General features: G+C 39.8%; 2 protein-coding genes across 3 annotated transcripts; both read right to left on the reverse strand.

Annotated features, from left to right (window-relative positions):
- Positions 1 to 2,035: 2,035 nt before the first annotated feature.
- CETN3 (centrin 3) lies at positions 2,036 to 12,959 on the reverse strand. Of its 2 annotated transcripts, XM_040091104.1 has the most exons (5): positions 12,844 to 12,959; positions 10,616 to 10,751; positions 8,768 to 8,882; positions 6,049 to 6,240; positions 2,036 to 2,484 (listed from the first exon to the last, which is right to left on the reverse strand). In XM_040091104.1, the coding sequence occupies exons 1-5, from the start codon at positions 12,858 to 12,860 to the stop codon at positions 2,441 to 2,443; spliced, it is 504 nt and encodes a 167-aa protein (XP_039947038.1). In that variant the 5' UTR covers positions 12,861 to 12,959; the 3' UTR covers positions 2,036 to 2,440. The 2 variants fall into 2 exon arrangements, with proteins under 2 accessions (XP_039947038.1, XP_039947037.1); XM_040091103.1 differs by lacking the exon at positions 2,036 to 2,484 and having other exon boundaries at positions 5,626 to 6,240.
- A 4,041-nt stretch (positions 12,960 to 17,000) lies between these two features.
- Positions 17,001 to 22,528, reverse strand: MBLAC2 (metallo-beta-lactamase domain containing 2). The gene is made up of 2 exons (XM_040091195.2): positions 22,068 to 22,528; positions 17,001 to 20,525 (listed from the first exon to the last, which is right to left on the reverse strand). Exons 1-2 carry the CDS (start codon positions 22,510 to 22,512, stop codon positions 20,137 to 20,139), a joined length of 834 nt encoding a protein of 277 aa, XP_039947129.1. The 5' UTR covers positions 22,513 to 22,528; the 3' UTR covers positions 17,001 to 20,136.
- Between the last annotated feature and the right edge of the window lie 3,465 nt (positions 22,529 to 25,993).

Genomic DNA, 25,993 nt, shown 5'->3' on the forward strand with positions numbered 1-25,993 from the left:
GGTTCTAAGAGTAAGGAGAAGCGCAGAGTTTGTTTTGAGAAAACTGCCTGACTCCTCCACATTCTGCTGCGGACAGCGTGTTCGGCGGAGGCTTGGAGAGACTGCAGGACAGAGATCGTTTTTTGCTTTTAGTTAGTTTCAGCTAGCTAGGGCAGAGAAGTTCCCTGGACTGTTTTTTTTTCCTTTTTCTTGGAACTGTTTAAACCTGCTCTGGACTGAAAACCAGGGGAGCACTGGGGGCTGCACCTGCGGCCCACCGGGGCCTGGACCTCGGCATTTTCCAGCAGCGCCGGAGGGACTGGGACTGAGGAGAGACTGAGAGAGAGCCGAGCTACAGCCACGGCAAGGACTTTCTCAATTTGCCATCTCACTTCAGAAGGAGAGGTTTTATTGTTTCATATTTGTAGAAATTGCTTCCTCCTGCTGCTGAGGACTCCAGGACAGTGTAGATAAATGTAGACGAGAGATCTCTGAAGTTAGGTTTTAGAAGATGAGGTTTATTGTAAGGGATGTGGGGGCCTTGCTCTGAGCTGCCAGGCTGCAGCTCGTGGCAAGGCCTAGGAAAGTGGGGGAAGGGAGAAGTAGGGAGAGGAAATTCCAAGAGAGGAAAGTCCTCAGGGAAGGGTGTAAGCAAAGAGAGCAAAGAGCAAAGAGCAAAGAGGCTGAGCCACCTTTGCAGCCCCCTGATAAGGGGTCTCGAGGTGGGCTGGAACAGACTTGTGCCAATGGGGTTACAGATACCTGATACTTCAGGGGAGGGTTACAGGTGTGGGATGAAGCATACATTGAGGGGTGAGACAGAACATTCCATTTGACCTCTGGGTCTGGCTGCAGGTAACCTTCAGATGGTCACATAACTGTTTTCCCAGACATCCAGTATCTAATACATCTCAAACATCAAAACTTACTTTCAATTCTATTTCACTTACAGGTTTCTCATTCTCAGAATATAGGCAATCATATTTATAGGGTTTTTTGGCTTCTTCCTCCCCAACACATATTATTCATTCTTTATACTTGTATGCACTTCATTTGTTTAGTAAAATAATTTTTTCCACTTTTCTCCAAAGAGGCTTTTTTTACCGGACCAGTTAGAGAGAGGAGCCATTTGGGCTTGCTTCCTTAGAGGGATCCTCTACAGGGGTTTTCTCCCAAATTTGTCCCAAACCAGGACACAAGTACATTGCAAAAACTAGAAATAAGGCCTCAATGCAGAAGACACAAAATACATCCTAGTGGAAGAGTTACACAGTAAGTGGTCACCTATTAAAAAATAAGTATCACCCATCTACAGAGATCCCCATAAAGAAAACTGCAGCATGTTAGAACACTTGGCACATTCAAAGTTAGGATTTTTGAGGAAAACGTTTTTTGACAACAAACAGACCTTTCCAGTTCTTTATCATTTTGATTGTCTGCAGAAACTAAAGGTGTCCCTGAAACTATTTACAAAAAAAATTAAAAGTAAAGTCAGAAGCTACTAAACTGGACAGTTCTCGTACTGATCCTAGAAAATACTTGTTAAGAGACATCCACTGAATCTTTTCCCCTAAACATTGACCTCCCAAACAAATCTTCTGAGACTGCAAAATACTAATTAGGAGTTGTGGGGGTTTGTTGCAGGTTTTTAAATGGATTTTAAAAATACGTTTTATATTTCATGTGGGGTGTTTTTGCTATTAGCTTCTAAAGCATACTACTTAGCTTGCAGGAAATTTGCCACTGTCATTGTCTCCAAAACTGTCAGAATTGTGGATACTGCAGAGAGAATTGCTGGCTGTCATCTGAGTGATTTAAGCATGTTTTGAAATCAGTTTATCATCATGCCTAGTTGCGCATCATTTGTTATCATACATGGGTAAAAGTTAATAAATGGCATTTTTTAAGATGTATATATGCTTGCTAATTTAATATCAGAGTTCATCTAAAAGAGATGTAAAAGCTTGTAAATGAAAAAAGAAAAAACCCTATATTCTCTGAATCATTATCCCTTCTAGTTCAGCTTAGACTGAATTACAATAACAACACCTTAAAGTAGTAGTAAAGAATGTTTTATTAAAATGGAAGTTTTTCAAACCTTATGTATCAAAACTAAGGCCACAACTAATGCTAACACAAAGTCAAGAACATCAAAAGGTTCTTATGATACAATTTAGAAATCTGAGACAAGGCTATTTTACAATTACTCAAACATTCTGAAATGCAGCATTACTTAACTGATTTAGTATTTTAGAACAAATATCTACTGATAAAATTTATTGATACAAAGTACTGAATTATCAGTGCATGTAACCCGTTTTTATTTTGGTCCTGTGACAAGCAACTTTCTGCACAAGTAACTTTCAGCTATTGAAATAAATGAAAGAACAAAACATTATAATGGAAGCCGCCAACAACAACTCCTCCCCTTTGTTGCAAGTGAATTTCTCTTCTTCTAATGCTAAATATCTCCAGTCATAATAGCAATAAATTCTTCTTGATTGACTGTAAAAAAAAGCGGGGGGGGGGAAGAAAAAAAAGAAAATCATTAGACAAACAGCAAACAATAAACCAAAAAATATCTGTACTTTACTTAAATGCTTCTCTGCTAGCATTTGTTGCATCTGATCCATCACTGTGTTTACAAGTTTGCTTCTAGAATAGGGATTTTGCACACATTTTTTTCATGTAACATGAAGTCAGAATGCAAGATTTCTTATGTGGAATACTAAAGGCAGAATCTAGCTCACTTATAATCACTTATATTATTTTTAATTATGAAAGTAAAAATATTGTAAAAGTGAAACATGATAGAAAAAAAAACCCTGAGAAACATATGTAAGATGGCTATGCAAAATAGTATTATTTTAAAGGTCTACAAAAAAGTTTAGTAGCTAAATTTTATTAAGTAAGTACTTCTCAAGGACAATACCTCAGCGAGTTATGATTGAATTCAGTTTCATTCTTAAAACTGTAATTCAAAACGTTTACATCCAATCTATCTTCACAGGTCAAACAGTATCTTGTAGGCAAGGTAGATTGGATGTAAATGTTTTCTTGTCTTCTTCCTGTCTCCCCAGTCTGTAACACTTGCCAAATATAAAACAAATTTTAAGATCATTTAGCAATTATTCCATAAATTAGCTAGAATTAAAATGGATATTTGAACTTTCTTAATTCTTCATTTATAATTAACAGAAATTTTACACAAATGCACTTGAAGAAATTAAGTCATAATAATACATTAATTAGCATTCATTAATTATTTCACTGCAATTATACCTGAGGTACTGACCTAATTCATTATGTTAAAACATAGCCACTGAAAAAAAGAGTTAAGCAGTGAACATGTTCACTCTGCAACTAATTACTGTAGCGCAGAATGATTAGAATAAGTTGGTGGTATGGAAATGACAAGACACATAAAAAGCCCTGACAATTACCCACCCAGCCAACACGCCCAAGCTATTCCTAAAGAAAGCACTGCAAAGAAAGAACTACTTTCACAGCTAGAAGAAAATTAAAGAAATTCAACTATGTTAAAGAATAAAAAAATAAATAAAACCTAAGTATGTCCTGCTGTGATGCACATAAAAAAACAGGAAAACAAGTAGATTTACTCTAGCTTAGGTCCCTGTGCTTTGAAACCAGTCCACCACATAGCTATACCTAGTTCTAAGACACAAAAATACTGTCACTGTATGACTTTAAAAGCATTTCCACAGCTTTATCACAGTAACAACACAGTTACAGCACAAATTCAAACATCCTCTCAAAAATACTGTCTGGTTTACAACATCCTTGAAACCATGCTGCAAAATGGAAATACAACACTACAATGACAAACTTTGGAACATTCAAAGAAATTTCAAAAGGCACTGTAGCTACAATTCCCAGTAATTTAAGTAATCGCAGTTAATCCTCTTCAGACATAGGATCTGTTCACAAGTTAAGCACCATGAAAACAGAAGCACCGTATTTCATGGCATCAGATTTCCCTCAACTCCATGTCGTAAGTAAACAAAAAGGAACAAACTAGAATAACAGCTAATATAAAGGTCACATTAACTTAGAATCTTGAGAGTTAAAGGTGCACATTTTTTCAGTGGTGGGCTTGGGTACTTCTCTTAATTGTGCGCCAAAATCTGAGACATGAGACTGGACAGTGTTTCCTACAGTTGCATCCACACAAGATGATCAAAATTGCATGAACTGACACCATGGACTTTCGCTCAAAACCAGAATTATTAAACCCAGGAATACCAAAATAAGATTATTTTTAAGGGAGACAAGAATATGTCAAATACACTCTCTTTTACAGAAACCTATGTATAGCCTACCAGCAGAGCTCAATGGTTTTGCTGGGAACACAAGGGTTCATGAAACCTGAGTACTATACAAGACACTTCGTTTCACTGTCAGTAAAACACTCCTTCAAGTGTAATAAAGGTGCTAAACCAAAAGTGGTATTATTCCTGTATTCAACATATCAATAAAAAATACTAACAATTAACAGTTTTTGTGGGTGTGGGGGTTTTTTTTGTTGTGGGTTTTTTTTGTTTGGTTGGGGTTTTTTTGGGGGTTTTTTTTTTTTTTGGATGGCAGGAAAAGAATTAGATGGCAGGAAAATTTTGCCAAATGACCCAGGTGTTTGAAGACAAATGAAATGGGGATTCACAGGATAATAACTTTCTCAGAATGAATATTAAAAAACTAAGAACAGCTTCAGTTTTCTTTAAAGAACAAAAATCACACAGAACTTTAAGGATAAACAGTATCACACACAAACATCAGGCTGTCAAACTTCCATATTCAATCTTCTGCTTGATTGCTTTAACAAAGACAATGAATGGGTGACTGAATAAAAGGTAACTGAGCCACTTAGTCTTAGCTGATAAATCTGATTTAAAGAAAAGTAGCACTGATGCAAAATAATTATGATTCAATAATCCTCCTGAAAGGTGCTAATGGTTTATGTTCCATTTGTAGTACCCAAATAGCAATGTGACAAAAGAACATTGATCCACAGTTCTGACATCTCATTTGGCAACTCCAGGAGACCAACATGACAAAACATATTTGCAGTGAATTCTACTTTCACTCACCTCTACAGCTACAACTTTCAAAAAATAACACCTACGCCAAATAGCATAGAAGACTATCTGTCAAAAGGCTGACAACACAATTTTTTCCACTAGTATGTGTGAGTTTTGAATTCAACAGATGCTTACAAGTATAAATATCATTGTCACAGGAAAAATTGATGAACTGCTAGTGAAATCTCCAATATGAGAATCACCACCCTATAAGAATGGTGTTCGATGGACTGATAGAGTCTTTAGGTACAAGGTCTTAAGTGAGTGATCCTCAAAATTCAAGTATTAAGGTTTCTGATGTAAAAATAAGGTTCTTTTGAAGATAATGAAAAACTCTTTATGTTTCAGTGCTCACAGTGATTTAACAAGCATAGTACCAAATTTGATTTGCTAATTCATTCTTTATCTACATAGTAAATTCCTTCTGCCACTCTGTATGGACTTTGTCAACTGCAGAGCCATTTTTCACACTATGCTTTTCAGCACTCCAAGGTTTGGGAGTAGTTAAAGAGCCATCCAAACTGATCCTACATAGACCCAGGCTACTTCCAGCATGATTTATTAGCTTAATGCTCCATATCCAATGCTGAAATCACAACAGTGAGACATCACCACTTAAGATATATTAAGTGGTGAAAAGATTCTCAGCACTTTAATACTTTTACTGGTTTATAAGGAAATAAAAATGTAATGTAGAATCTCTTACTTCTACCTTCAACCACACTTTCACTACAATTTTCATCTTTTAACAGACTTTGGTTGAATAAGAGTTGGTGGTGAATCAACTCGATTCTTAGACTCCAGGATTAGTAGCTCTCAAAAGCAACCATCTGCATTATTTGTAAGCTAAATTATGTTTAAATTAAGGTACTCTAAAGGAAACTAAAGAGGAAATTTTCACAACAACACAACACCTAAAAAGGGAACAAAATTAAGAACAAGATTATATGGTGTTTTATTTGCCAACACGTACTTTCTCCATCTCCATCCTTATCAAATTCTTCAATCATAGCCCGTAGTTCTTCATCAGACATATTTTCACCCAATTCTCTAGCAACCCGGCGCAGGTTTCTCAGACTTATTTTACCAGAGTCATCATCATCGAACAATTTGAACGCCTTGAGTATTTCTTCTTGTGGGTCTCTGTCCAATATCCAGTCTGTCACTGCAAGGAGGATACTTAAGTTAGACTAAAAAATTCTGAATGGTAAACTCAGAATGGCCTCTGCAAACGAAGATAATATGAAGAACTCTCATCTGATTTCACCTCTTCTTACATTCCTAAAGAATTCAATGTGCATATTTGTTTGGCTGTTGTCTGACCTCTCTTTCTCACCTCTGTTTTCCCAAGCTGAGCTGCTCTTTGGGACCTAACTGCTGCAGTGGAAAGCTGCATGGCAACTCAGGCACAAATTCCTATTTTCCAATAGGAATTAGAAGTATACACATGATGACTCTCTTTCAAAATTCAAAATTTTCAGAAAAAACACCATCAGCTCTTTTAGATGAAGATGTGATTTTTTTTTTTTCTTTTTATGTTCTCATCAGGATAGAATTTTGAGCTGAGGAGAACACTGCAGCATTAAGCTAAGACAAACATCCCCACAGAACCTCTCTCTTAAATATAAAAAACCACACTAACACAAACAGACCCCATAACCAACCAACCAATCACATCCCACACCCCAAACCTGAAAGCAAAAAAAAAAGCATAGGGGTTGTGAAAAAAATGCTGAGATGAATTACAAGATTTGTATTCAGAGAGGATTCTTCAGCCTTTATTATTCTTTTCAAGACTACCATTTGTCAGTTTCCACAACAGAAAATACAAACTTGTTCTCATGAAATATTGTTCTAGTAATTAGTTCAGACCAACCAACAATAATGTATCTCCAAATCTTTGTACCTGCTAGTCTTGTGTTACAGGGCTAGTCTTGTATTATCAAGCCATTAAAATCACATCAACACTGCTTGCACATAAAAAACCACTTACCATCTGCTACTAACTGCAGATGGAATGTCTGCTCTGGCTTAGCAAACTTGAAAGAATTTTTCATGTTCATATAAGCCAAATACAGCAATCAAGTTTATATATCTGCAGATTTATACTAAATTTAAATATTTTCTTTTAAAACAGCAGACTGCATGACAGCATTACATCATATGAAAAATGCTACTTTTTGTGGCAAAAATACAACTGAAAAACAATAAAATATATCTAAATACAAAATTATAGAAGAAAAAATATAATTGCATCTTTATATATTTCGGTTAAGCATTAAATTAAGAGAAATTTATGGCTCAATAATTGCTTAGCTTAATTCAGCAGCTCTTCACAGTTAATGTCTCAATAATCTATTTTACCTAACTCCCCTATTTTTTTGTTGGAAGTGACATAATATTTAATTCCGTGTCAGGATCATATAGCACCACAGCTGTACAGTACTTCAACTGAAGTTTTTCAACAGGTTCAATCCCCTTCCAAATATATACTGTGCTTTCTACAAGAACTTCCTGGCTTCTTTCAGTACTTAAAGAGTTTCAGTATTGATAGCCAGGACAGAACAAGGAAGCAATGAAGAGGACTGGACATCAGGAATTAAAAAAAAGTAATTGCATGGTAATTACAGAATATTAATTTTATATAATATCACAGCAAAATGATGTCATTTTAAGACTAGTATTACTACAAAATCAATGCACTCATTTTCATTCAAATATTTTCACATAAGCTTTATAAATCAGAAAAGAACCAAAAAAAATATTCTCTAACCTGGAATATAACTACAAAAATATTACCTGACATTAACAAAACATTTTGTCCAGTACTAACCAATTAAACAATTAAATGTTGCCACATTTCAATCACTAATTGTTTTAATACATTAAGATGATTGCTATTTGTAGCCAAGGGGAAGTACTGGAGGTTTGGGTGCTTTGTTCAGTAAAAACTACAGAAATATAATGCTGATGAACTATCATGAGCATAATGAACTATAATGGACATAAGAAGCTAGAAATGTAAACCCACACAGATTACTTCTTGGTAAACATAAATTGTATGCAAAAGCATAAATTATGTGTAATAAAAATCCCCTAAAATCTTCAAAGAAGTATCAAGTCTAAAAATTCTGCCAATCACTATATACTCAAAGTACATAAAATTACACAATACACCATTTCAGATGAAAGACACAACTAATTCTACTGGCTTTATCAACAGTTGAAAGTCCTTATAGTAAAATATTTAAAATTTACTTCAATTTCTCTCATCTTCTTTATATATGAAGTCTGTAATCTGTGTCTGTGTAAGCATTCCTTCCCTTGAAATTCGATGCCAAATAGCTTTTCCACAGCAGGAAGAAGAATCTTACAGAGATCCATGAACAAGACAAGAACATCCACGCTTTAAACTAGCACTTATTCCTCTCTGTAAGCTCGAAAGAGATTGAGTACACCCTACTTCCTTTTATACTGTAGCTGTCATTCATCTCTACATATCAAACTAAGAATTCAGAAAACAAATATTTATCTTCTTTCACTATTGAACTATATTAAACAAAATATGAAATTAAGACTCCCACTTCTATTTCTTAATAAATAATTGAAGAAGTCCACAAGTACAGCTTTGAAACTGTACTCACTATTATAGGCTAAATATCTCTAGAGGCAGAACACAATCAAACACATACCAACTTCATTAAAATCTTCAAAGGTGATCTTGCCTGTTGATTCTCGATCATAATCTTTAAGTATTTTCAGGACATCAGCTTTTTTCACATCAAAACCTAAGGCTCTCATTGCCACCTTTTGGAATAAAATGAAAGTGCAACCATAGATAAGGATAAAATACAGATAAAAGATAAAATAGAGATTTAACAGATTTTCCTTTAATTTCAGTAATTACCTTCTTACCCTAGGAAAAAAGAGAGTATCAATGATTTAATAACAACAAGAAATAAAATTAATAAAAGAGCCTGGGATACTAAAACCATTTAGAACTACTATTAGGATATGGAACTATGGAACATCTAGTTGCAGTGAGAAAAAGAAACAACCTCTTTGCACTTTCAGGGATTTTATGGACTGGACCAAATGCATCTTCAGATAAGTAAATTTATTCCTTATTTGCAAAACCATTTCAAAATCTTATCTTTTTAAGACAAAACTGACAATCATTCTGCAAATTACTCCGTATTGTTCAGGCAAGTGTGTATGTTTCATGGATTAACAAGACCAAGAAGACCCTTAACTGCTTTTCCAGTCAGCCACAGAAACCAACCTATGTTTTACTTTTCCATTAGCATAGGAGTCTACATTTAGTTTCCCATTTCAACTTAAATGGCAGTTTCTCAGCACACACTACCCTGATTTCCTCCAAACTTCCTCCTGAATACAGGTTAACCACACATGGAAAATCACTGAAGTAGTTATTCAAAAATTCATCCTATATGCTGATTTTGTAGAGTAGGAGATACATGGGGTTTTTTTCTTTATGTACTTCTGCTCTTTCACAGTATTAGCTTCAAGGTGACAATATTTAATTAGACAGATAAGAAAGAGCTTTTCAAGTAATCATGACAGCTGGGAATTCAAAGCATAGCATAAACAGAAAAAGCATAACTGTAACCAAGAGAGTCCCCAGCAAAACCCTAGTCACAGTGACTTCCAACAAAGATAAAATACATGAACTCTCTGAAATAAAGAGAAGGGAATTGTTCTACCTAAAGCACTCCTGTAACAGCAAATTAAGTAAAAATAAGACTTTTTTCTTTCTTTGAGTTACTTGGTAGAGCTAGAATGTAGAGCCAATACACTGGATTAGGCATTCTTTAAAAAAAATCTCACCCTATATGTGACTGAAACACTGGTCTCTCCAAAACTACTTTTTGTTCTTGACGCATTAATTAGAATAAAAATGGATAAAAGACTTAAGCCAAGTTTAGTGAACCTCATTTACTTTTCTGTGGACTTTCAGGTGGGAGGCCTTACTCAGAAAGACATCCTAAACTCCATCTGCTAATAGCTATCATGAGGAGCATCCTTCTTTGGGAAGGGCAACAACTAAGCCTTCCACACACAGAGCAAAAAGCATGCCCTATTCCTACAAATCATAGGCTTTCTTTTGAAAAATACAGGTAAGCTCTGGCTTGTAGTTAACATTTTTACAAATGTGACTTATATCTTTTACCTACACATCCAAAACCAACACCAACCTTTAGGTTATACGGTACCTGTAAAAATAATCAGTTTTTCAAGAGTTTTTCCCACTTGGTCATCTGTCCAAGTTTATACTTGGTAGGCTATTATTCCAGGGTTATTTAGAATACTTTAGTAATTCTGTTACTGCATTAAGTATATAAAGTGGGAAGAAAAGCTTATTCTTACTCCAATGGAGTATTTCCCTTTTTTCCCTCACTCCTTTAACCCATCAAGACATCTTGAAGGAAGTTTTTTAAGATACAGCCAACATTTTAAGCACCCACTATAGTACATATATTATCTGCTATAAAATTGCTTAAATGAAAGAAAACTTCTACCTTTAATTCATGATAATTTATCGCTCTATCCTTGTCTGTATCAAACAATTCAAAGGCATCTTTAATTTCTTGCTTCTGTTCCTCAGTCAGTTCTCTTCTTTTCTTCTTTTTAGTTTTGTCTACTGAGAGCTCATTCCTATACAAAGAGAAAGAAAAAATAGTGTAACAGACTTCTATGGGGAAGATGCCACTGTAGATAACCTTTTCCACCAATAAGAAATTCACCATAATTTTAGAAATCACTGCCTTACTTCATCAATATTTTCCCAGCTTGTATTCCCAGTTTAAAATAACATTTGAAACAGACAATTCCCTAGTGAAACCTAAATGACACCTCCAGTCCCCCACCAAAAATAAAATCAGCACAGGCATTTTTGTTAATAATCAGCAGCAATAATAATAATAATAATAATAATAAAAGGTAGAAAAATTACCAGTTAAAAAGGCTTCTTGATGCTACAAACTAGATTAGTAGTTGAAATTATATAACTCATGAAAACAGTTGGTTTCTACACTGTAGCTAAAAAAAATATATATAAAGTAAAATTGGGGACAGAAAGGGCAGTGGAGGTCAAACTAGGCCAGACAGTCTGGCTACTAAAGCTGGGATTAGGTGCTACATGTTGGCTTTGTTGCCTGCAACAGTTCTCACATAAATAGTACTTGCAGAGGTTTTTTGGGTTTTTTTAATCCTTTAGATCCCACACGTACACACTGTTTTGAAGATTTTTTGCTCTGTTTTGATGCATACAAAAGAGGCAAGCCCCCCCAATCAGCAAATCATGCTCAAAGACAGTCCCCTTTTCTTTAGCTAGTCTAGGAATAAACTTCTATTTTCAGAGGAGCATAGTAAAAGGACAAGAAACAATAACTACAAAATTTAAGGGAAAAAACTGCAGCTGGATCTAGGGGAAAACATTCTCCTGCATGCGGTGATGTGCTAGAACAATTCCACTGGGAAGGAGTCTCCATCATCAGAATTTTTTTTAACCAGTCTATAAAAAGTGCTTAGCATCCTCAGAGAGCTTTATGTAGAAGCTCCTGTGATCAGGAAGCTGGACTAGATAACTTCCGTAACTCATTCCAAACCTAATTTACTGTATAGTTTATGTTATACTCTCAGGAAAAAGCTTTTTATGTTCATTTGTCCTTTTGCACCAGAGACAGAATGTGTGCTGTATCACCTAGAGTAGAATGCATAAAGATTACTGATCAGTGAACAGAAAACTTTTCAGGATTATCTTTCCAAATCCCCTCTAATGAGCTGCTTTATGCCATTCTTTGTTAACAATTTGCTAATTTTAACCAAAACCTAAGATTAAACACTTACCTAGACTCAGCTTTCAACAAGCAAAAATCCCAAATACAGACAACAAAAGTGCAAGCTGCAGAAGCTGAGCCTGCTTCAAACCACAATACCCTCAAAGAGTAAGATGTCCTCAACACACCAATTGAGACTGTGTGATTTCACACAGGCTTTGGATTACTACAGCTCTTGGAAGGACTAAAATAACTCTGAGTTGGCTACTTAATTAGGACTGGGAGAGTAGTTCAGACCCAGGGAGCTCAGATTTTGTGAGCTACGATGAAGAAATCTATTTATAAATCTGAAAGCAGATTAACACCGAACTCTTCTGAAAGAGCAATCCGGGTACTTAAATGTTCATTTAATGCTTAGCATAAAATCAATTTATCAAAAGACAAAGCAGTACTCAAATACAAGCAATTCAGTGTCACTTCTGCAACTATTTTAACCATACGAAGCATGAAGTTTTTAGACTTGAAAATTAAAGATCACAGTTGCCATGTAAGCATATTAATTACACTTGAACACAAGAATTTGCCAGGTACTGGGATTCATAAGCCAGGCTCCTTTATGCAATAGCTACTAAACCAGAATTTATAAACAAAACAAAGCCAAACAGTATAACTTTATGCTTATTCACAGGCCTTTGGAAGGCACATCAGGCAACCGAGAAGCGAACCTCCCAAGGGTAGATGCGCTGGACCCTTCCCTCTCCCGGCAGATAGACGGGCCTGATCCGCCCCCGGCCGCGCCAAAGGGATCTGACATGACCGGCTGGAAGCCAGGGATGGCCAGGCCCCGCCACAGCCTGACGCGCCCCGCGTTCCGCCAGCACCTTCCGATCGGGGGCGGCGCGGCCCTGAGGGACCCGCGCTCCGGACCCCGAGCAGAGTAGGTGGGAAAGCGCCCTGCTCGTACCGACCTGAGGGCCAGGCTCATCGTGCCGCTGCCGGGCAGCCAGATCCGGCAAACGCGACTCCTCCCCTCCGCACAGCCCGGCCCCTCCGCGTCCGAGCCTCGGCAACGCCGCGCTCCTGCCCATGGCGACGCCGCTCTGGCCACGCCCCCTCGAATTACCGACGTTTGATTGGCCGCGGGTGGGTAAACTCCCGCCCCCGATCCCTAGACGCTCTGCTATTGGCTGAGATGCTGCCAGTCAGGGCGGAAGGGGTGGTCCGTTCGGCGTACGGGCTATGGCTCCTGGCGGCTCCTTCGGCCGGTGAGCTGCTTCTGCTGCGAAACGGGAAACACGAGAAAGTTTTCTAAGAAAGGATGTTCCTTGATGTTTAATCTTGATTTTCAAGCCTAATCAACAAGAAAGGAGGTTTAATCCTTGAAACAGATAGACTCTACCAAGCAAGCTCAAAGTGATGTCCAAGAGTTAGAAAGACAAATCTCTTGTCGGTAGAATTTCTTGTTGAGGTCTAGGGCACGACGTGTTTCAGTGATGTCAGACAAACAATTCAGAATTTACGGGCCACAAAGGCATTTGGCAGAACTCCAAAGATAAGGAAGAAATTAATAAAGGCAACTCAGCAACTGTGCTGAATCGGCTCCAGTTCTGGCAGACCACTGACCAAGCTGCTTGCCCACCGACTCAAGGACTGGGCATGTGGACTACTTAGCATGAGAAGTAAGAGAATAATTAACCAACAGAAGATAAAATAATAATTAATAAGAGAACTATGTAACTTGAAGCCAATGAACATTAATGCGTTTGTTTGCTAAAATGTAAAAATACTAAAGAGTTTTGATAGTAGGCGTGCTTGACTCATGGAGTACCACTCAGCACTTAGGCTTGTGCAGCTCTGAAATAAATAATCCGTATCTCCCTCAAGTGTGTAATTACTGGCTTATTGTACACTGGGTAACAAATCTGGTATTTGTGGCCAATGCTTCTGGCTCTGCTGCAGCCTGGATGTGTTTTGGCTGTGTTGTCAGAATGCCCCGCGGCCCCAGGCCCTGCTCACTCCCACTGTTGGAGGTGCGGTGGGCTGTGGATGAGCACACAAAAGTGGCATTTATAGAAGCATTTCTGGCACTTGTACAGATTTTGTTGTACTAAAATTTTGATGGAAGGCAATATGTACTGTGTGGAGACTGAAGACCTTAATGTATAGTATTCAGTTATTGGCACTAATATTTTTATGTCTTGCATAACAGTCAGTGAGTCAACATTATATATCTGTGTGGGGAAAATGCCCAAATCACTGGTGAGAAATCTCAGATTTGTGAAAAGTGCTGCCTCAGTGCTCTCATCTGTGACAAATTGTCCCTGTGCCTTGCTTCACAAGGCTGTTTCATAACCAGCTGTGACAACATAGTACAGTATTACTAACTGGACCATAATGACATTCAGATCCTTGCTGAATGTTATGCAGTCTGGCTAGTTGGACTGAAAATTCTCAGGCAATGAAAAATTCCTTCAGGCGTTTCAGTCCTGCTCCTTTCAGGACTGGCAGCATGTCTTGGAGATGTTTTGCACTTGTGTTTCCAGTAATAAACTATTAGTGGGTTTACTTTGGGTACACAGCATTGAATATGTAGAGTTTGGCTTGCTCAAGACACATTTTTCCTGAACAAAATCAAGCAAAGATGAAACTTATCTGTTTTTTCATATATCTGGTCCACAGATCAAATAGGCAGAGGCAAGAGGTAACTTACCTCTGTTTACAGGTGGTAGCTTTGCAACTAAAAGCATAAACTACTGGCAGGTTTGACCCTCAGTCTGTACTGTGGTGCAAACATAACCACAGATTAATTTTTTGTGTATTTCACAGAACATATTTACATGTTCAGAGAGAAAAGGAAGCATTAATCAAGTGTGGGAGAGTAGCACCAGGAACACCTGAGTGCACAAAGAGCTCAAAATTGCACTGTTTCACCCCCACTCTCACCTCCTCTGCATGTTGATCTTGGAGCTCAGCGCGGGGGCCCTTGGTCCTGGCCTGAGCTGCACTGGGCTTATTCCTGCTTTTGTGCTCTGTGCTGCCCTTTCTTTTGTATTAACTAGACTTTGTGCCCTGGCCATGAACTTGAGTCATCACCTTGCCATAGTCTGCAGTCACTGGGCTGCTGACAGGTCAAGTTACCATACAGGGAGGTCACAATCCCTTCAAGTGTTGTGACTGCGCTTGGCTTACAGCTTGTCCTCTCTCATGATGCACCCGTGCCCTGGCTGCTCTGTGTCAAGTAGAGTGAAATACCTGATACTGATACTCAAGTTGTGCTTCTGGGAAGTGGAGATTCACATTCAAGTCCCTACTTTTAAACTTACAACCTAAGAAGTTGCTCCAGAAACCAAAGTGCCACTCTTTGGAGATTGATTAAAGTTAGTAGCAGTTCTCATACTGCATGTGAAATGGAAATGCAAAGAATTCCAAACAGAAAAGACAGGCCTAAATAATAATAGCTAAAAATAAGTACATGGCTGTGGTAGCAGTGACTTCCAAATCCTTGCATCTTCAAAGCTGGCTAAACATGTCCTAAAATGACCTCCTATGAATAAGAGTTGGTAAGTTAGACTAGCACACATACATATTGACAGCATAATAAGGAAAATAATTATGAGATATACTTAAAGGCGTTGTTATTGGCTTTTACTTAATTTTCAATTTCATCTATTGTTTTTAAAAGTCAGTTGTGGGGCTGTCTTCCAGGTCTGTCTTCCCTTTGAGTGAAGATATATTCTTCTCTAGTCCTAATTTTATTAGCATTTGAAACTATCCTACCACTCTGTTGTCCTTAACTGAATTTCAGTGTGCAGAAGATTATAAACATCATCCCAACTGCTCAAAATCAGATCTCTTATCAGAACTGTAATTAAATTACTCCTGATTTTTTTAAAGGAGAAGTAGGGCAAGATTTCATGCAAGTTCAAGTTAATTTTGTTCACGTCACTCTCAGAACAAATCATATGTAAAAATATAAAGCCGTATTTAAAACATACCAAGTATGTTTTTACTATACTGGCAAGTATCATTGCCAGTTTGATGAATGTGAATGTGCTTCTTTGTGCATAAGGGTCAAACTGCTGGGAAATATCTAGCACAGTCGCAGAAGCATTGCCTAAGTTTCTTAGCATTTTCCTATGTCAGGATCCTTTTGTTTATTTTATTTTCTTTTTCAATTTTAATTTCTGTTGAATTCCTCATCACCTCCCCAGGACTCTGTTGGGCATATGTGGGAATATGCACAAAGTTAGTTGCTAAAATAATTTTTTAATGAATAATTTTTTAACAGGTGAGATTAGCCTGTTCAATAAAATCTGAGAAGTTAGGACAAACCATGCTGAATAATGGTTTGGGTAGCACAGTAAAATCAACACCGCTAGTTTCTGGTTTGATCTTCAATTCTGTTCGTTCCATGGTAAATGCAGCCCTCGCCTGACCACCCGGTGGCGTCGCTCACCCCAGCCCGGCGCTGGCGCGGTCAGCGGGCGACTTTCCCACCCACGGCCACTGCACAGGAGGGAGCATCCCGCCGCCAGGCACACTACACGAGCAAAAACAGGCTTTGGGAGAGGATTCCACTGCGTCAAGCAACGCGAGGCTGATGTTTAAGCTAGTAAAGCGACTTCGGAACGGCTTTCTGACTGCCCTGAACCCCCAGTGCAATACAGCTAAAATGTTTTGACTAGCAGCTTCCCCGTGTCATAGTCAACTTCAAATAAATTTAAAATAAAACATAATGAATGTATTTTTTTCATTGTTTATCAATAGTTTCTATACTTCCTCATTCAATCTGAAGATATAGCAGTAGTATTTTGGATAATACGTAGTTGAAATTTTAGAACCAAGGGGTACTACTTTACTGCTTTTAAGTCACATATGCATTAATTATAAATAGGAACCTGGACTAGTGTTGGTTGAATGCTGAGACCTAGATTTTTAACATTAAATATTAATAAAGCCTCCTTTTCCTCCACCTTTATCTCCCTCCCACTGCATTTTTAAATTTTTGTTTTCTTTGGCTACAGGTGTCTGGTCTTACATGGCAAAGGGCATCTATGATGTGTAAACATTTTTAATGCCGTTTCTTTCTCAGAAGCATAAAAAATTCTGCTAGCAACTTGTAAATATATTCCATCTAGAATGAAAAGTGCTTCTGTTGAGAAATACCTAGGAATTATTACTTAACTGCATAGGCTTATAATATTTTATTATTATAATACATGAAAAAATTAATTATGTGCAAACTGTTGTTTAACATCGTAAAAGCTTTGACAGATTACAGAACAAAACTTCCCATCTGATTTTCATGTCAATTCCCCAGTCTACTGAAAACTGCATAACATATATTTAGATGTTACTAAGAAATCAACACAGTTCTAAATGCTGAACATGATGCAGTATTTAAACTTACAATGCACATTTTAAATATTTAATCCAAGTAGCATTAAAGGACTGCTGTCAAACTCTTATGACTAAGATATGGTAAGTCTTAACAAAAATAATCAGAGACCACTCTTTTAATTTAAGATCATTTAAGTATTGTTTATCTAGTAGTGAATTTCTTACAATACAAAAAATAATTTCATGACCCTCAAAAAACTACTTTCATTTGGATTATAGCAGCAGTTTACTAACAAACTCCACTTTGGGTTATGTGCATGTAAAGCTCACTTCTGAGCTAGAAAATTATCCCCTAGATTTTGGTAAAGTAAAAAAGGCCAAGTTTTGGTTATGTACTTAGTGGACTAAAGCATAGCTTAATAGGGCATTTTGGCACTGATCTGGCCACTTAAGGATCTTAGCTGATAGAGATATTGAGCACAGGTTTAAACAAATGATGGAGGATGGAGGTTGTCTTTCCTTTTTGTTTTTTTCCTTTTGAACTGATGTGACTCTTTGGAGCTCAGGCTTTACAATACAGTAAAATCTGGCTACATCTAATATTGGATCAAACAAGCAAACTGATAGTGCTATAACAGAGAATGCCAATTCAAAGTGATCTTACTCTTGTAGTGAACATTTGCAAAACTTTAGCAACTTGACATCCATACTTGGCAGGCTTTGTGACAGGAGTTCCTGATGACTGCCTTAATGCCCAGGGTTACTACTGGGACTTCACAAAAGGGTCTTCACAAAATGGTCTTCACAAAAGCATTGTTTAAAAATAATGACTATTACTGGTGTTACACCACTGTCAACTAATTTGCAGGAATTCAATTACTGTCAGGTAACCTGTGACACCGTGGCATCCTCTGGATAACTGGTGTAAGCTTCAGCAGTATGTATGCCTTTCAGCCTGCTTCCCAGGCTGTTTTTGTATTTCTTCCTCTGCCAACTGAGGACAAGATAGACACCTCTTGGTTTTATGATCTAAATATACCCAGTGAACACTCCTCACATCATACACAAAAGATTGTGACCTGAGTGTTAACAGGTCTCTAAAGTGCTGCATCTCTCCACGTCCTGCCCACTCACAACTTTGCTTCAGCTTGCAGATAGGCACTTCTAAGAAGAACTAGGCAACAGCCAATCATTAAATCCTGGTAAAGAATATAGTCACAGTAAAGGCAGGAGTGTAGTCATCTATGAAATGGAAAAAGCCTTACATAAGATACACGCTTTCATCATTTTTAGACAGAGATGCTTTTTAAATTTTGCAATAGGTTGTTTTGTTTGGTTTTTTTCACAAGAATTTGCATCTATTCAGGTGGCTATCAACTTCTTCTCCCTCATGCCTTAGACAGAGCCCAGACCTTTGGCCCCCTTACTATTGGCTATGACGGGAGCTAAACCTTCTGCATAAAGGGAAAGCCAAACAAGCGAAACTGCCCTAAAATTTGCGAGAAACATTTGCAGTCTTTTTAGGAACATATATATGTCTATGTGCAAGAATAAATTCAGACAGTGTCCTTTTAAAAAAGTTAAATATATACAAACTGTTATAATAATTACACAAACTCTAACCATTTCAGCAGCTTTTAAATATCACACATTCCATTTTCATAAGCGAGTTACAATGCTATTTAGCATTTCTCAGTGTATTCAACATTTTTTTGGAACAAACACAATGCAACACACTTTACATTTCAGAACAATTATGCGCAGCACGTACTTCAGATGCAAACAGTAAACAATCTGAGTGACATTCACTTTGTGATAAAAAGTGTACTACGTGCTTAATGCAGCACCTTCACTATGGCAAGGTCACGTTAAAGCCTCAAGCCCTCCCCCAACACAGATGATTAAAAACCAAGTTACAACACAGTCACATAAAAATACTGCTGAAAATAACCAAACACCTTAATCTCGTCACAGTTCACTTCTCTCAACTTTCCAGAACAACATACTCTCTAAATGCTTTTTATGAGCTGATCAGAAAAAAAATAAATACATCCATCAAAAGTTCAATCCACTTTATACAAGGTAGTGTAACACATGAATTCACTAATTCACAATTTTTTTAATTCCTAAGTCACGTAAAAGCCTACAGGCCGACAAGCAAAAAAAAATTCGCTAGCCAATGGTGAGAGCACTCCTGCTTGTTCCTTCTCTCCTGGTGCAGTGCTTCCTTGCACCACACCAGGAAACATGAAAGCCTCAACAGTCCATCTGCACCAAAAGCTTTTGTGGTAAACTGATGTATCTGAAAGTTGGGTCTATAGAACTTCTACGTGATAGTGTATTCTAAAGAAACTGCCAGACAAGTATTTTGCAAAGATAAAGCTTTAGGCGGTGAGAGGTGTAGCAGATACAACGCCCACAGGGGCGATGGCTGCAGAATTATCTCTTTCTGCCCACTCAGTCCTGCATAGGTTTTGCTCCTTCTGTGACCTAATGACACTGCTCCCAGGAAACACCAGGCCTTAGCAAGAGGTCTGTAAGGTCGAAACCTGAGCAGGCGGCGATGAATAATCACAAGTCTAGTACTACAAAACAAGGTCTCAGGCGTGAATGTACAACCTCTCATTTTAGTATATATCCATCTGTCAGAGTAGCAAAAATAAAGCATAATGTTTCAATTGCAATACATATACAAACATGCTCTGAAAAAGTAGAAAGAAAACTATAGCTTTGGCTAAAGCTACTAGTTTACAGAGTTTTTATAAAAATACGAATAAAGTAGGAAAAAAACAGAGAAATTTTGAAGCTCACCTGTATCAATTTGCCATCTTTTTGCTAACACATACTGCTTCTGCTTGTTTTTGATGCTTTCACAACCCATTTGGTTTTACAGCAGGTGACAGATCACACAAAATTGACTGTCACTGAGATGTAATTCTTGAATTTGCAACACGAAGTGCTATACTTGCAATAGATCTCATAGCACAGGTAGAAATCTTGTGACAAACTCCAGCTTGGGAAACATAGTTGGAAGCTAACCAATACAGCCTTTCGGCTCCAAATATGTTGAAGTGCCCAGGTAGTACCTTCTCCACAAGACCTCTGTCTACTAACTCCATCAGGCGCTGGCAGCTTGCAACATAGTCACTGATTCTGCTGTAGGGAAGCCAATCAATCATAGACCCATCATATACCACATCTCCGCTGAACAAAATCTTCCTGTCCTTGTCATGTAAGCAAATACTGCCACGTGAATGACCAGGCATGTGCATGACAGTGAGCTGTCGATCTCCCAGGTTGATCACATCCCCTGCAAACAGGTTTGTTACAGGAAACTGTAAGCATTTGTCATGTTTCTCAAATGACACAAAGAAAACTCCCTACTAATATGCAGAAAGTTTATACATACTACATATTGCAACAATGGGAGTGGGGCATTTATTTTCTTAGTGAGTGCCAAAGAGGTGACTGAAATATAAACTGAGCAAAAAGGTATTTTCCAATGACGCTACCAGTTAACACAGGCTTGGGTTGTGTTAATGGAATATATTTGGATTCTAATACATTGAACAACGTGAAAAGCACTGCAGTAGAGAAAATAAAGCAGGGGAAAAAAATAGAATACATCTAAACTGGTTTCGCTTTGAAAGTTTGCAAAGAATTTATCTCACAATTTATTACAATTTTACCCTTATTTAATTCATCTAGGATTGTACTGATGTTACGCCTAAAAGGCAAAAGGCCAAAATATAAATTGCTGGAGGAGAACCAAAACAAGCCTTCACACACTATCTTCATCTAATTCAATAAGACATAAAAATTAAACTTTCTTACCATTAGGTAATTTTTTGCCAGTTTAAATGTGAATGCCTTTTAATTACACCAGCCACTGAACCGATACTCGTGTCTCATGTCTCAGCTAACATCTTAGAAACTCTGATGCTACTCTGGCAGCCAATACACTTGCCCTTTTACAAAAGCTTTTTTTTTTTTTAAAAATTGTCCCTCCTTTTTGAGGGAGAAAAACAAGTTAAACTTCTGTTGATTTATTACAGTTAAATGTCACATCAATCTTTACTGAAGCCTTCAAGGAAGTTCAGATCTGCTTTTCCAAGCACCTATGTGGGATAGCCTAATAAACCCAAGAAGAGAGTAAGCCTGTCTGACAGCCACCGTTCAACATCTGCTGAATTGTACAGTTTAGGTGTTTTGTTACCAAAAACCCTAGTCACTGTCTCCCTTAGAGACTAAGTGATCTTTTTTATCTGCAACAACCCACTTCAGTGCTACATCAGTAACAAGTGATTTTTTAACATAAGTTAGGTAAAATTCAGTAAATGTATTCATGCACAATTAACGTAAAATCTGTAAAACAAAAACTGTGTTATCGGTACATATTTCAGGAATTGTTCTGTTAACTGCACTTTCTATGTTTTGACCGCTTCTAAATAGTAAAGGTGACCAGATGCCAGAACATGACCTGCTGAATAAACCGTTTGAAGCCTTGAAGCCTAAGGATAACTCTAGGATGCTCAATTAGTCACCTAAATCAATGGTGAGTGATCCTCATTCTAGATGGAAAGAAAAAAAAAAAAAAAAAAAACCACAAAAAACAACCCGGCCGCCAAAACTTTCAGAACTGGTAAAACCGATTTTCCCACTACGCGTCTTTCTGGTCCCAGGCTGACTGCGGGTGGTTTTTAGATTCACAGGAGTGACAAAATTAATCGATTTGATTATTTTATACGAGGAGCTGAGTAAACCAAAAGGCGCACAGCGGCACAGAAGCTCCTCCATCAGACCCAGGGCATTGTACCTCGCAGCCCCGGCGCGACGGGGCCGCCCCCCTTACCCTCCTGCAGCAGGCGACTGGGCCGGACGGGCGGAACGCGGAACTGCCGTGCGCTCCAGCCGGGCCGCGGCGGCCGCGCCACCTCCCGGTCTGACAGCCACGTCACGGCCTCGTAGTTGTCGCCTTGGAGCAGCGCCGCCGCCTCGGCGCTGTGCACCGCCACCTCCTCGAAGTGCTGCAGCCCGCCTGAGTGGTCGAAGTGGACGTGGGTGGCCACGGCCAGCAGCGGCCGCGGCCCGGCGCCCTCGGCCGGCGCCAGCAGCCCGGCATCGCGCAGGTAGTCGGGCAGGCTGCGCAGCCCCAGCCCCGCGTCGATCACCACGTCTCGCTGCGAGCCCCGCACCAGCCAGATGTTAGCCCGGTTGCCTGACTCGTAGAAGCGCTCCTGGATCCAAAAGATACCGCCGCCCAGGGGCTTGTGCGCGAACCACTCCAGCGCCGACATGGCCGGCCGGCGCTGCGGGCCCGCGAACCCCCGCCAGCACCCGGCGGCGGCGCGGGCGGGGCGGGCGCGGGCGCGGGCCCAGCCCACTGCGGCAACGGCAGGCGGAGCGTGGCGGCGCCGGGTGAGGAGCGGGGGAGCGCGGAGGGGCTCTGGGGGCTGGGCTGTGGCGTGAGGGGGGCGTAGTTGAGCCCCCTTCCCCACTGAGAACCGCCGGCGGAGGGGGCAGGAAAGGAGAACCGCCCCGGCCACGTGTGGAGCGGAGGGACGCTCCAGGGGTGGCGGGCCGTCATCGAGGGGACAGGGAACGGAAAGGAGCGGAGAGCAGCTGAGAGGCGTATTCTCACACGGCAGGGGTTAGTGACCCTCAGGACAAATACCTTCCCCCTCTTACCTTCACGCGGTAAGGTCAGTTTAAAAAGACAACCACTAAACGTCAGTACCTAAAGTTCAGTCCTTTCTTCTGTATCTACTCTTCCCTTTAACTGATTGCGCCTGCCTCTGAAAACCAAGCATCCACGATCATCAAAACACGATGGAGAGTTTTGTTGTGGGGAAAGCGTAGGACACCGAGCGCTCGTGAGAGCGTTCAGGCTGCTTAGGTCCGCTGTTGCCTCACCAGCTGCCCGGCAGCTGTTGGGGATCCGGATTCCACGGGCCTTTCCCTCCCGAGGCTGCCTTCCCCTGAGCAACTGCCCGAGAAACTACATGCATAGGTTTGGAGCAGTTTGAAAAGCTTAAATCTGAAAATCTCTTTTATAAATGACACACGAACTACACATAATCATAAAAATACACACAGGTGATCCTTTAGACATCCCTCAAGGCAACCAGAACATTAGTTGTGGTAACTTTGTCATGCTTGGCGACTTAGTTGTAGAACTCAGCTTTTGAGGATTTCTCCATCTGTTACTGTCACTTTTTGCTGTCAGTAAACATAAACTTTCTGAGGCAGTATGCTTAAAAAAAAAAAAAATCAAATGTTTGAGTAAAAATGTGGAGAATGTGGAGTTGAAATGCTGCTAATTTTAAAGCTTGTTACTTCTTATTAAACTAATGCTGTTTAAAGGGAATATACTAAGAATTAATTTTAAAGCAGCTTTTAAAAAATGACCCTCATATTCACTACATTTAATGCCTATCCTTCCTTCCTTGCTAGCTCAGCATCTTGTTTAACTTTTGTTTTATGTTCTGCTGTTTTCTCTCTTTTTTTTTTTTTTTTTTTTTAACATCTAGATAATTGCTCATTACAGTGTCTTTTATCTTCTCCATTCTGCAAGGCTAACAACTTGCTTTTCATTCTATTTTAAAAGGACCTTTTCTTCCCTTCCCTTCCCTTCCCTTCCCTTCCCTTCCCTTCCCTTCCCTTCCCTTCCCTTCCCTTCCCTTCCCTTCCCTTCCCTTCCCTTCCCTTCCCTTCCCTTCCCTTCCCTTCCCTTCCCTTCCCTTCCCTTCCCTTCCCTTCCCTTCCCTTCCCTTCCCTTCCCTTCCCTTCCCTTCCCTTCCCTTCCCTTCCCTTCCCTTCCCTTCCCGCACCTTCCCGCACCTTCCCTTCCCTTCCCTTCCCTTCCCGCACCTTCCCTTCCCTTCCCGCACCTTCCCTTCCCTTCCTTCCTTCCCTTCCCTTCCCTTCCCTTCCCTTCCCTTCCCTTCCCTTCCCTTCCCTTCCCTTCCCTTCCCTTCCTTCCCTTCCCTTCCCTTCCCTTCCCTTCCCTTCCCTTCCTTCCCTTCCCTTCCCTTCCCTTCCCTTCCCTTCCTTCCCTTCCCTTCCCTTCCCTTCCCTTCCTCCCTTCCCTTCCGCACCTTCCTTCCCTTCCCTTCCCTTCCCGCACCTTCCCTTCCCTTCCCGCACCTTCCCTTCCCGCACCTTCCCTTCCCGCACCTTCCCTTCCCTTCCCTTCCCTTCCCTTCCCTTCCCTTCCCTTCCCTTCCCTTCCCTTCCCTTCCCTTCCTTCCCTTCCCTTCCCTTCCCTTCCCTTCCCTTCCCTTCCCTTCCCTTCCCTTCCCTTCCCTTCCCTTCCCTTCCCTTCCCTTCCCTTCCCTTCCCTTCCCTTCCCTTCCCTTCCCTTCCCTTCCCTTCCCGCACCTTCCCTTCCCTTCCCTTCCCTTCCCTTACCTTCCCTTCCCTTCCCTTCCCTTCCCTTCCCTTCCCTTCCCTTCCCTTCCCTTACCTTCCCTTCCTTCCCTTCCCTTCCCTTCCCTTCCCCTTCCCTTCCCTTCCCTTCCCTTCCCTTCCCTTCCCTTCCCTTCCCTTCCCTTCCCTTCCCTTCCCTTCCCTTCCCTTCCCTTCCTTCCCTTCCCTTCCCTTCCCTTCCCTTCCCTTCCCTTCCCTTCCCTTCCCGCACCTTCCCTTCCCGCACCTTCCCTTCCCGCACCTTCCCGCACCTTCCCTTTTTTTTTTTTTTTTTGTCTCTGTGCTTATTTTTAGACAGTATTCTGTGCTGCAGAGTGACATGGAAATATATAATGTGATTTTGTTTTATCCAAACAGAGCTTATTTCTGTTGAAAGTAACAAGTATGAAAAAACCTGGCATCAACATGTTTCGCTGGCTTTAATAAAAATGCCATTGTTTCTGTCTGGGGGGAACCAGATGCGCTGGTACAGCAGTACGTCTGGAACAACCTGGTTGTACCAAGCAAGGTGCAGTACAATGACTTTGCTGTTAACAGTGAACAGCTTGTGGGATTTCTGGGCTAGAACCTTGCACCGATCTCTGAGTGGTCTGGGGGCATGAGCAGTATCACAGTGCTTCAGCTTGGGTCCCATTCATTGACATCTTCCCCCATTCTCACATTTTGATTTACTTGTCAGCCCATGGGTTGTGCAATTCATGGGATGAAGGTGGGTATAACAGTGAAGGTGAAGAGATGTGACTGTAAGTGTTTTGAAGGCTCTTCTTTTATGATCTTGGTTAAATATTTTACTTAGAAACAGCCTCCTTTTTTTCCGTAGTTAGCTTGCAGTCCTGCTGGAGTCATGAAAAGACTTTTGATTATATTAATTACCTCTTTGCCTGTGTCACTTTACCAGGATCCAAAAATAGTTACTAAGATAAAGGACATAAAATAGTCAGGATAAAGAAGTCATGAATGACAAACACAAAATTTTTGGAGAAAAGTTCAAAAATGCTAGAATGCAGTCACAGAAAGTTCAGGGTTCTTGAACTTTTTTTCATTTGTTAAACTTTTCTTCATTTGTTCTTTCTGGTTCTGATTGAACTCAACGCAGTGCATTTAAGGTTTAGAAGAAGATGACTTAAAATTCCGAGGTTAGGAGGCAATTTCAGGCATGCAGAGGTGGCCAGCAAAAAGAAGGGAATGAAGCATGTATCAGATTTACAGTCTAAAACTCCTTTCATGGTCCAGAATGGTGCTATTTGTGATAGCACCTTATGCTTTGCAGCCTACCACTCAGTTATTGATTAAGCACCATTTATCACATGAGAGAAACAACATCCATTCTGTAATTCTGCCTGTAGTAGT

The sequence above is a fragment of the Hirundo rustica genome, chromosome Z (genome assembly GCF_015227805.2).
Source record: "Hirundo rustica isolate bHirRus1 chromosome Z, bHirRus1.pri.v3, whole genome shotgun sequence".
Taxonomy (NCBI): Eukaryota; Metazoa; Chordata; class Aves; order Passeriformes; family Hirundinidae; genus Hirundo; species Hirundo rustica.

Coding starts and splice junctions, on each gene's coding strand:
- CETN3 (XM_040091103.1), bottom strand. Junction 8,883..10,615: donor TAAATTATCATGAATTAAAG/GTAGAAGTTTTC, acceptor TTATTCCAAAAG/GTGGCAATGAGAGCCTTAGG. Junction 6,241..8,767: donor TGAAGATTTTAATGAAGTTG/GTATGTGTTTGA, acceptor TCCTCCTTGCAG/TGACAGACTGGATATTGGAC.
- MBLAC2 (XM_040091195.2), bottom strand. CDS start 22,512: ATGTCGGCGCTGGAGTGGTTCGCGCACAAGCCCCTGGGCGGCGGTATC. Junction 20,526..22,067: donor CAGTCGCCTGCTGCAGGAGG/GTAAGGGGGGCG, acceptor ACCTGTTTGCAG/GGGATGTGATCAACCTGGGA.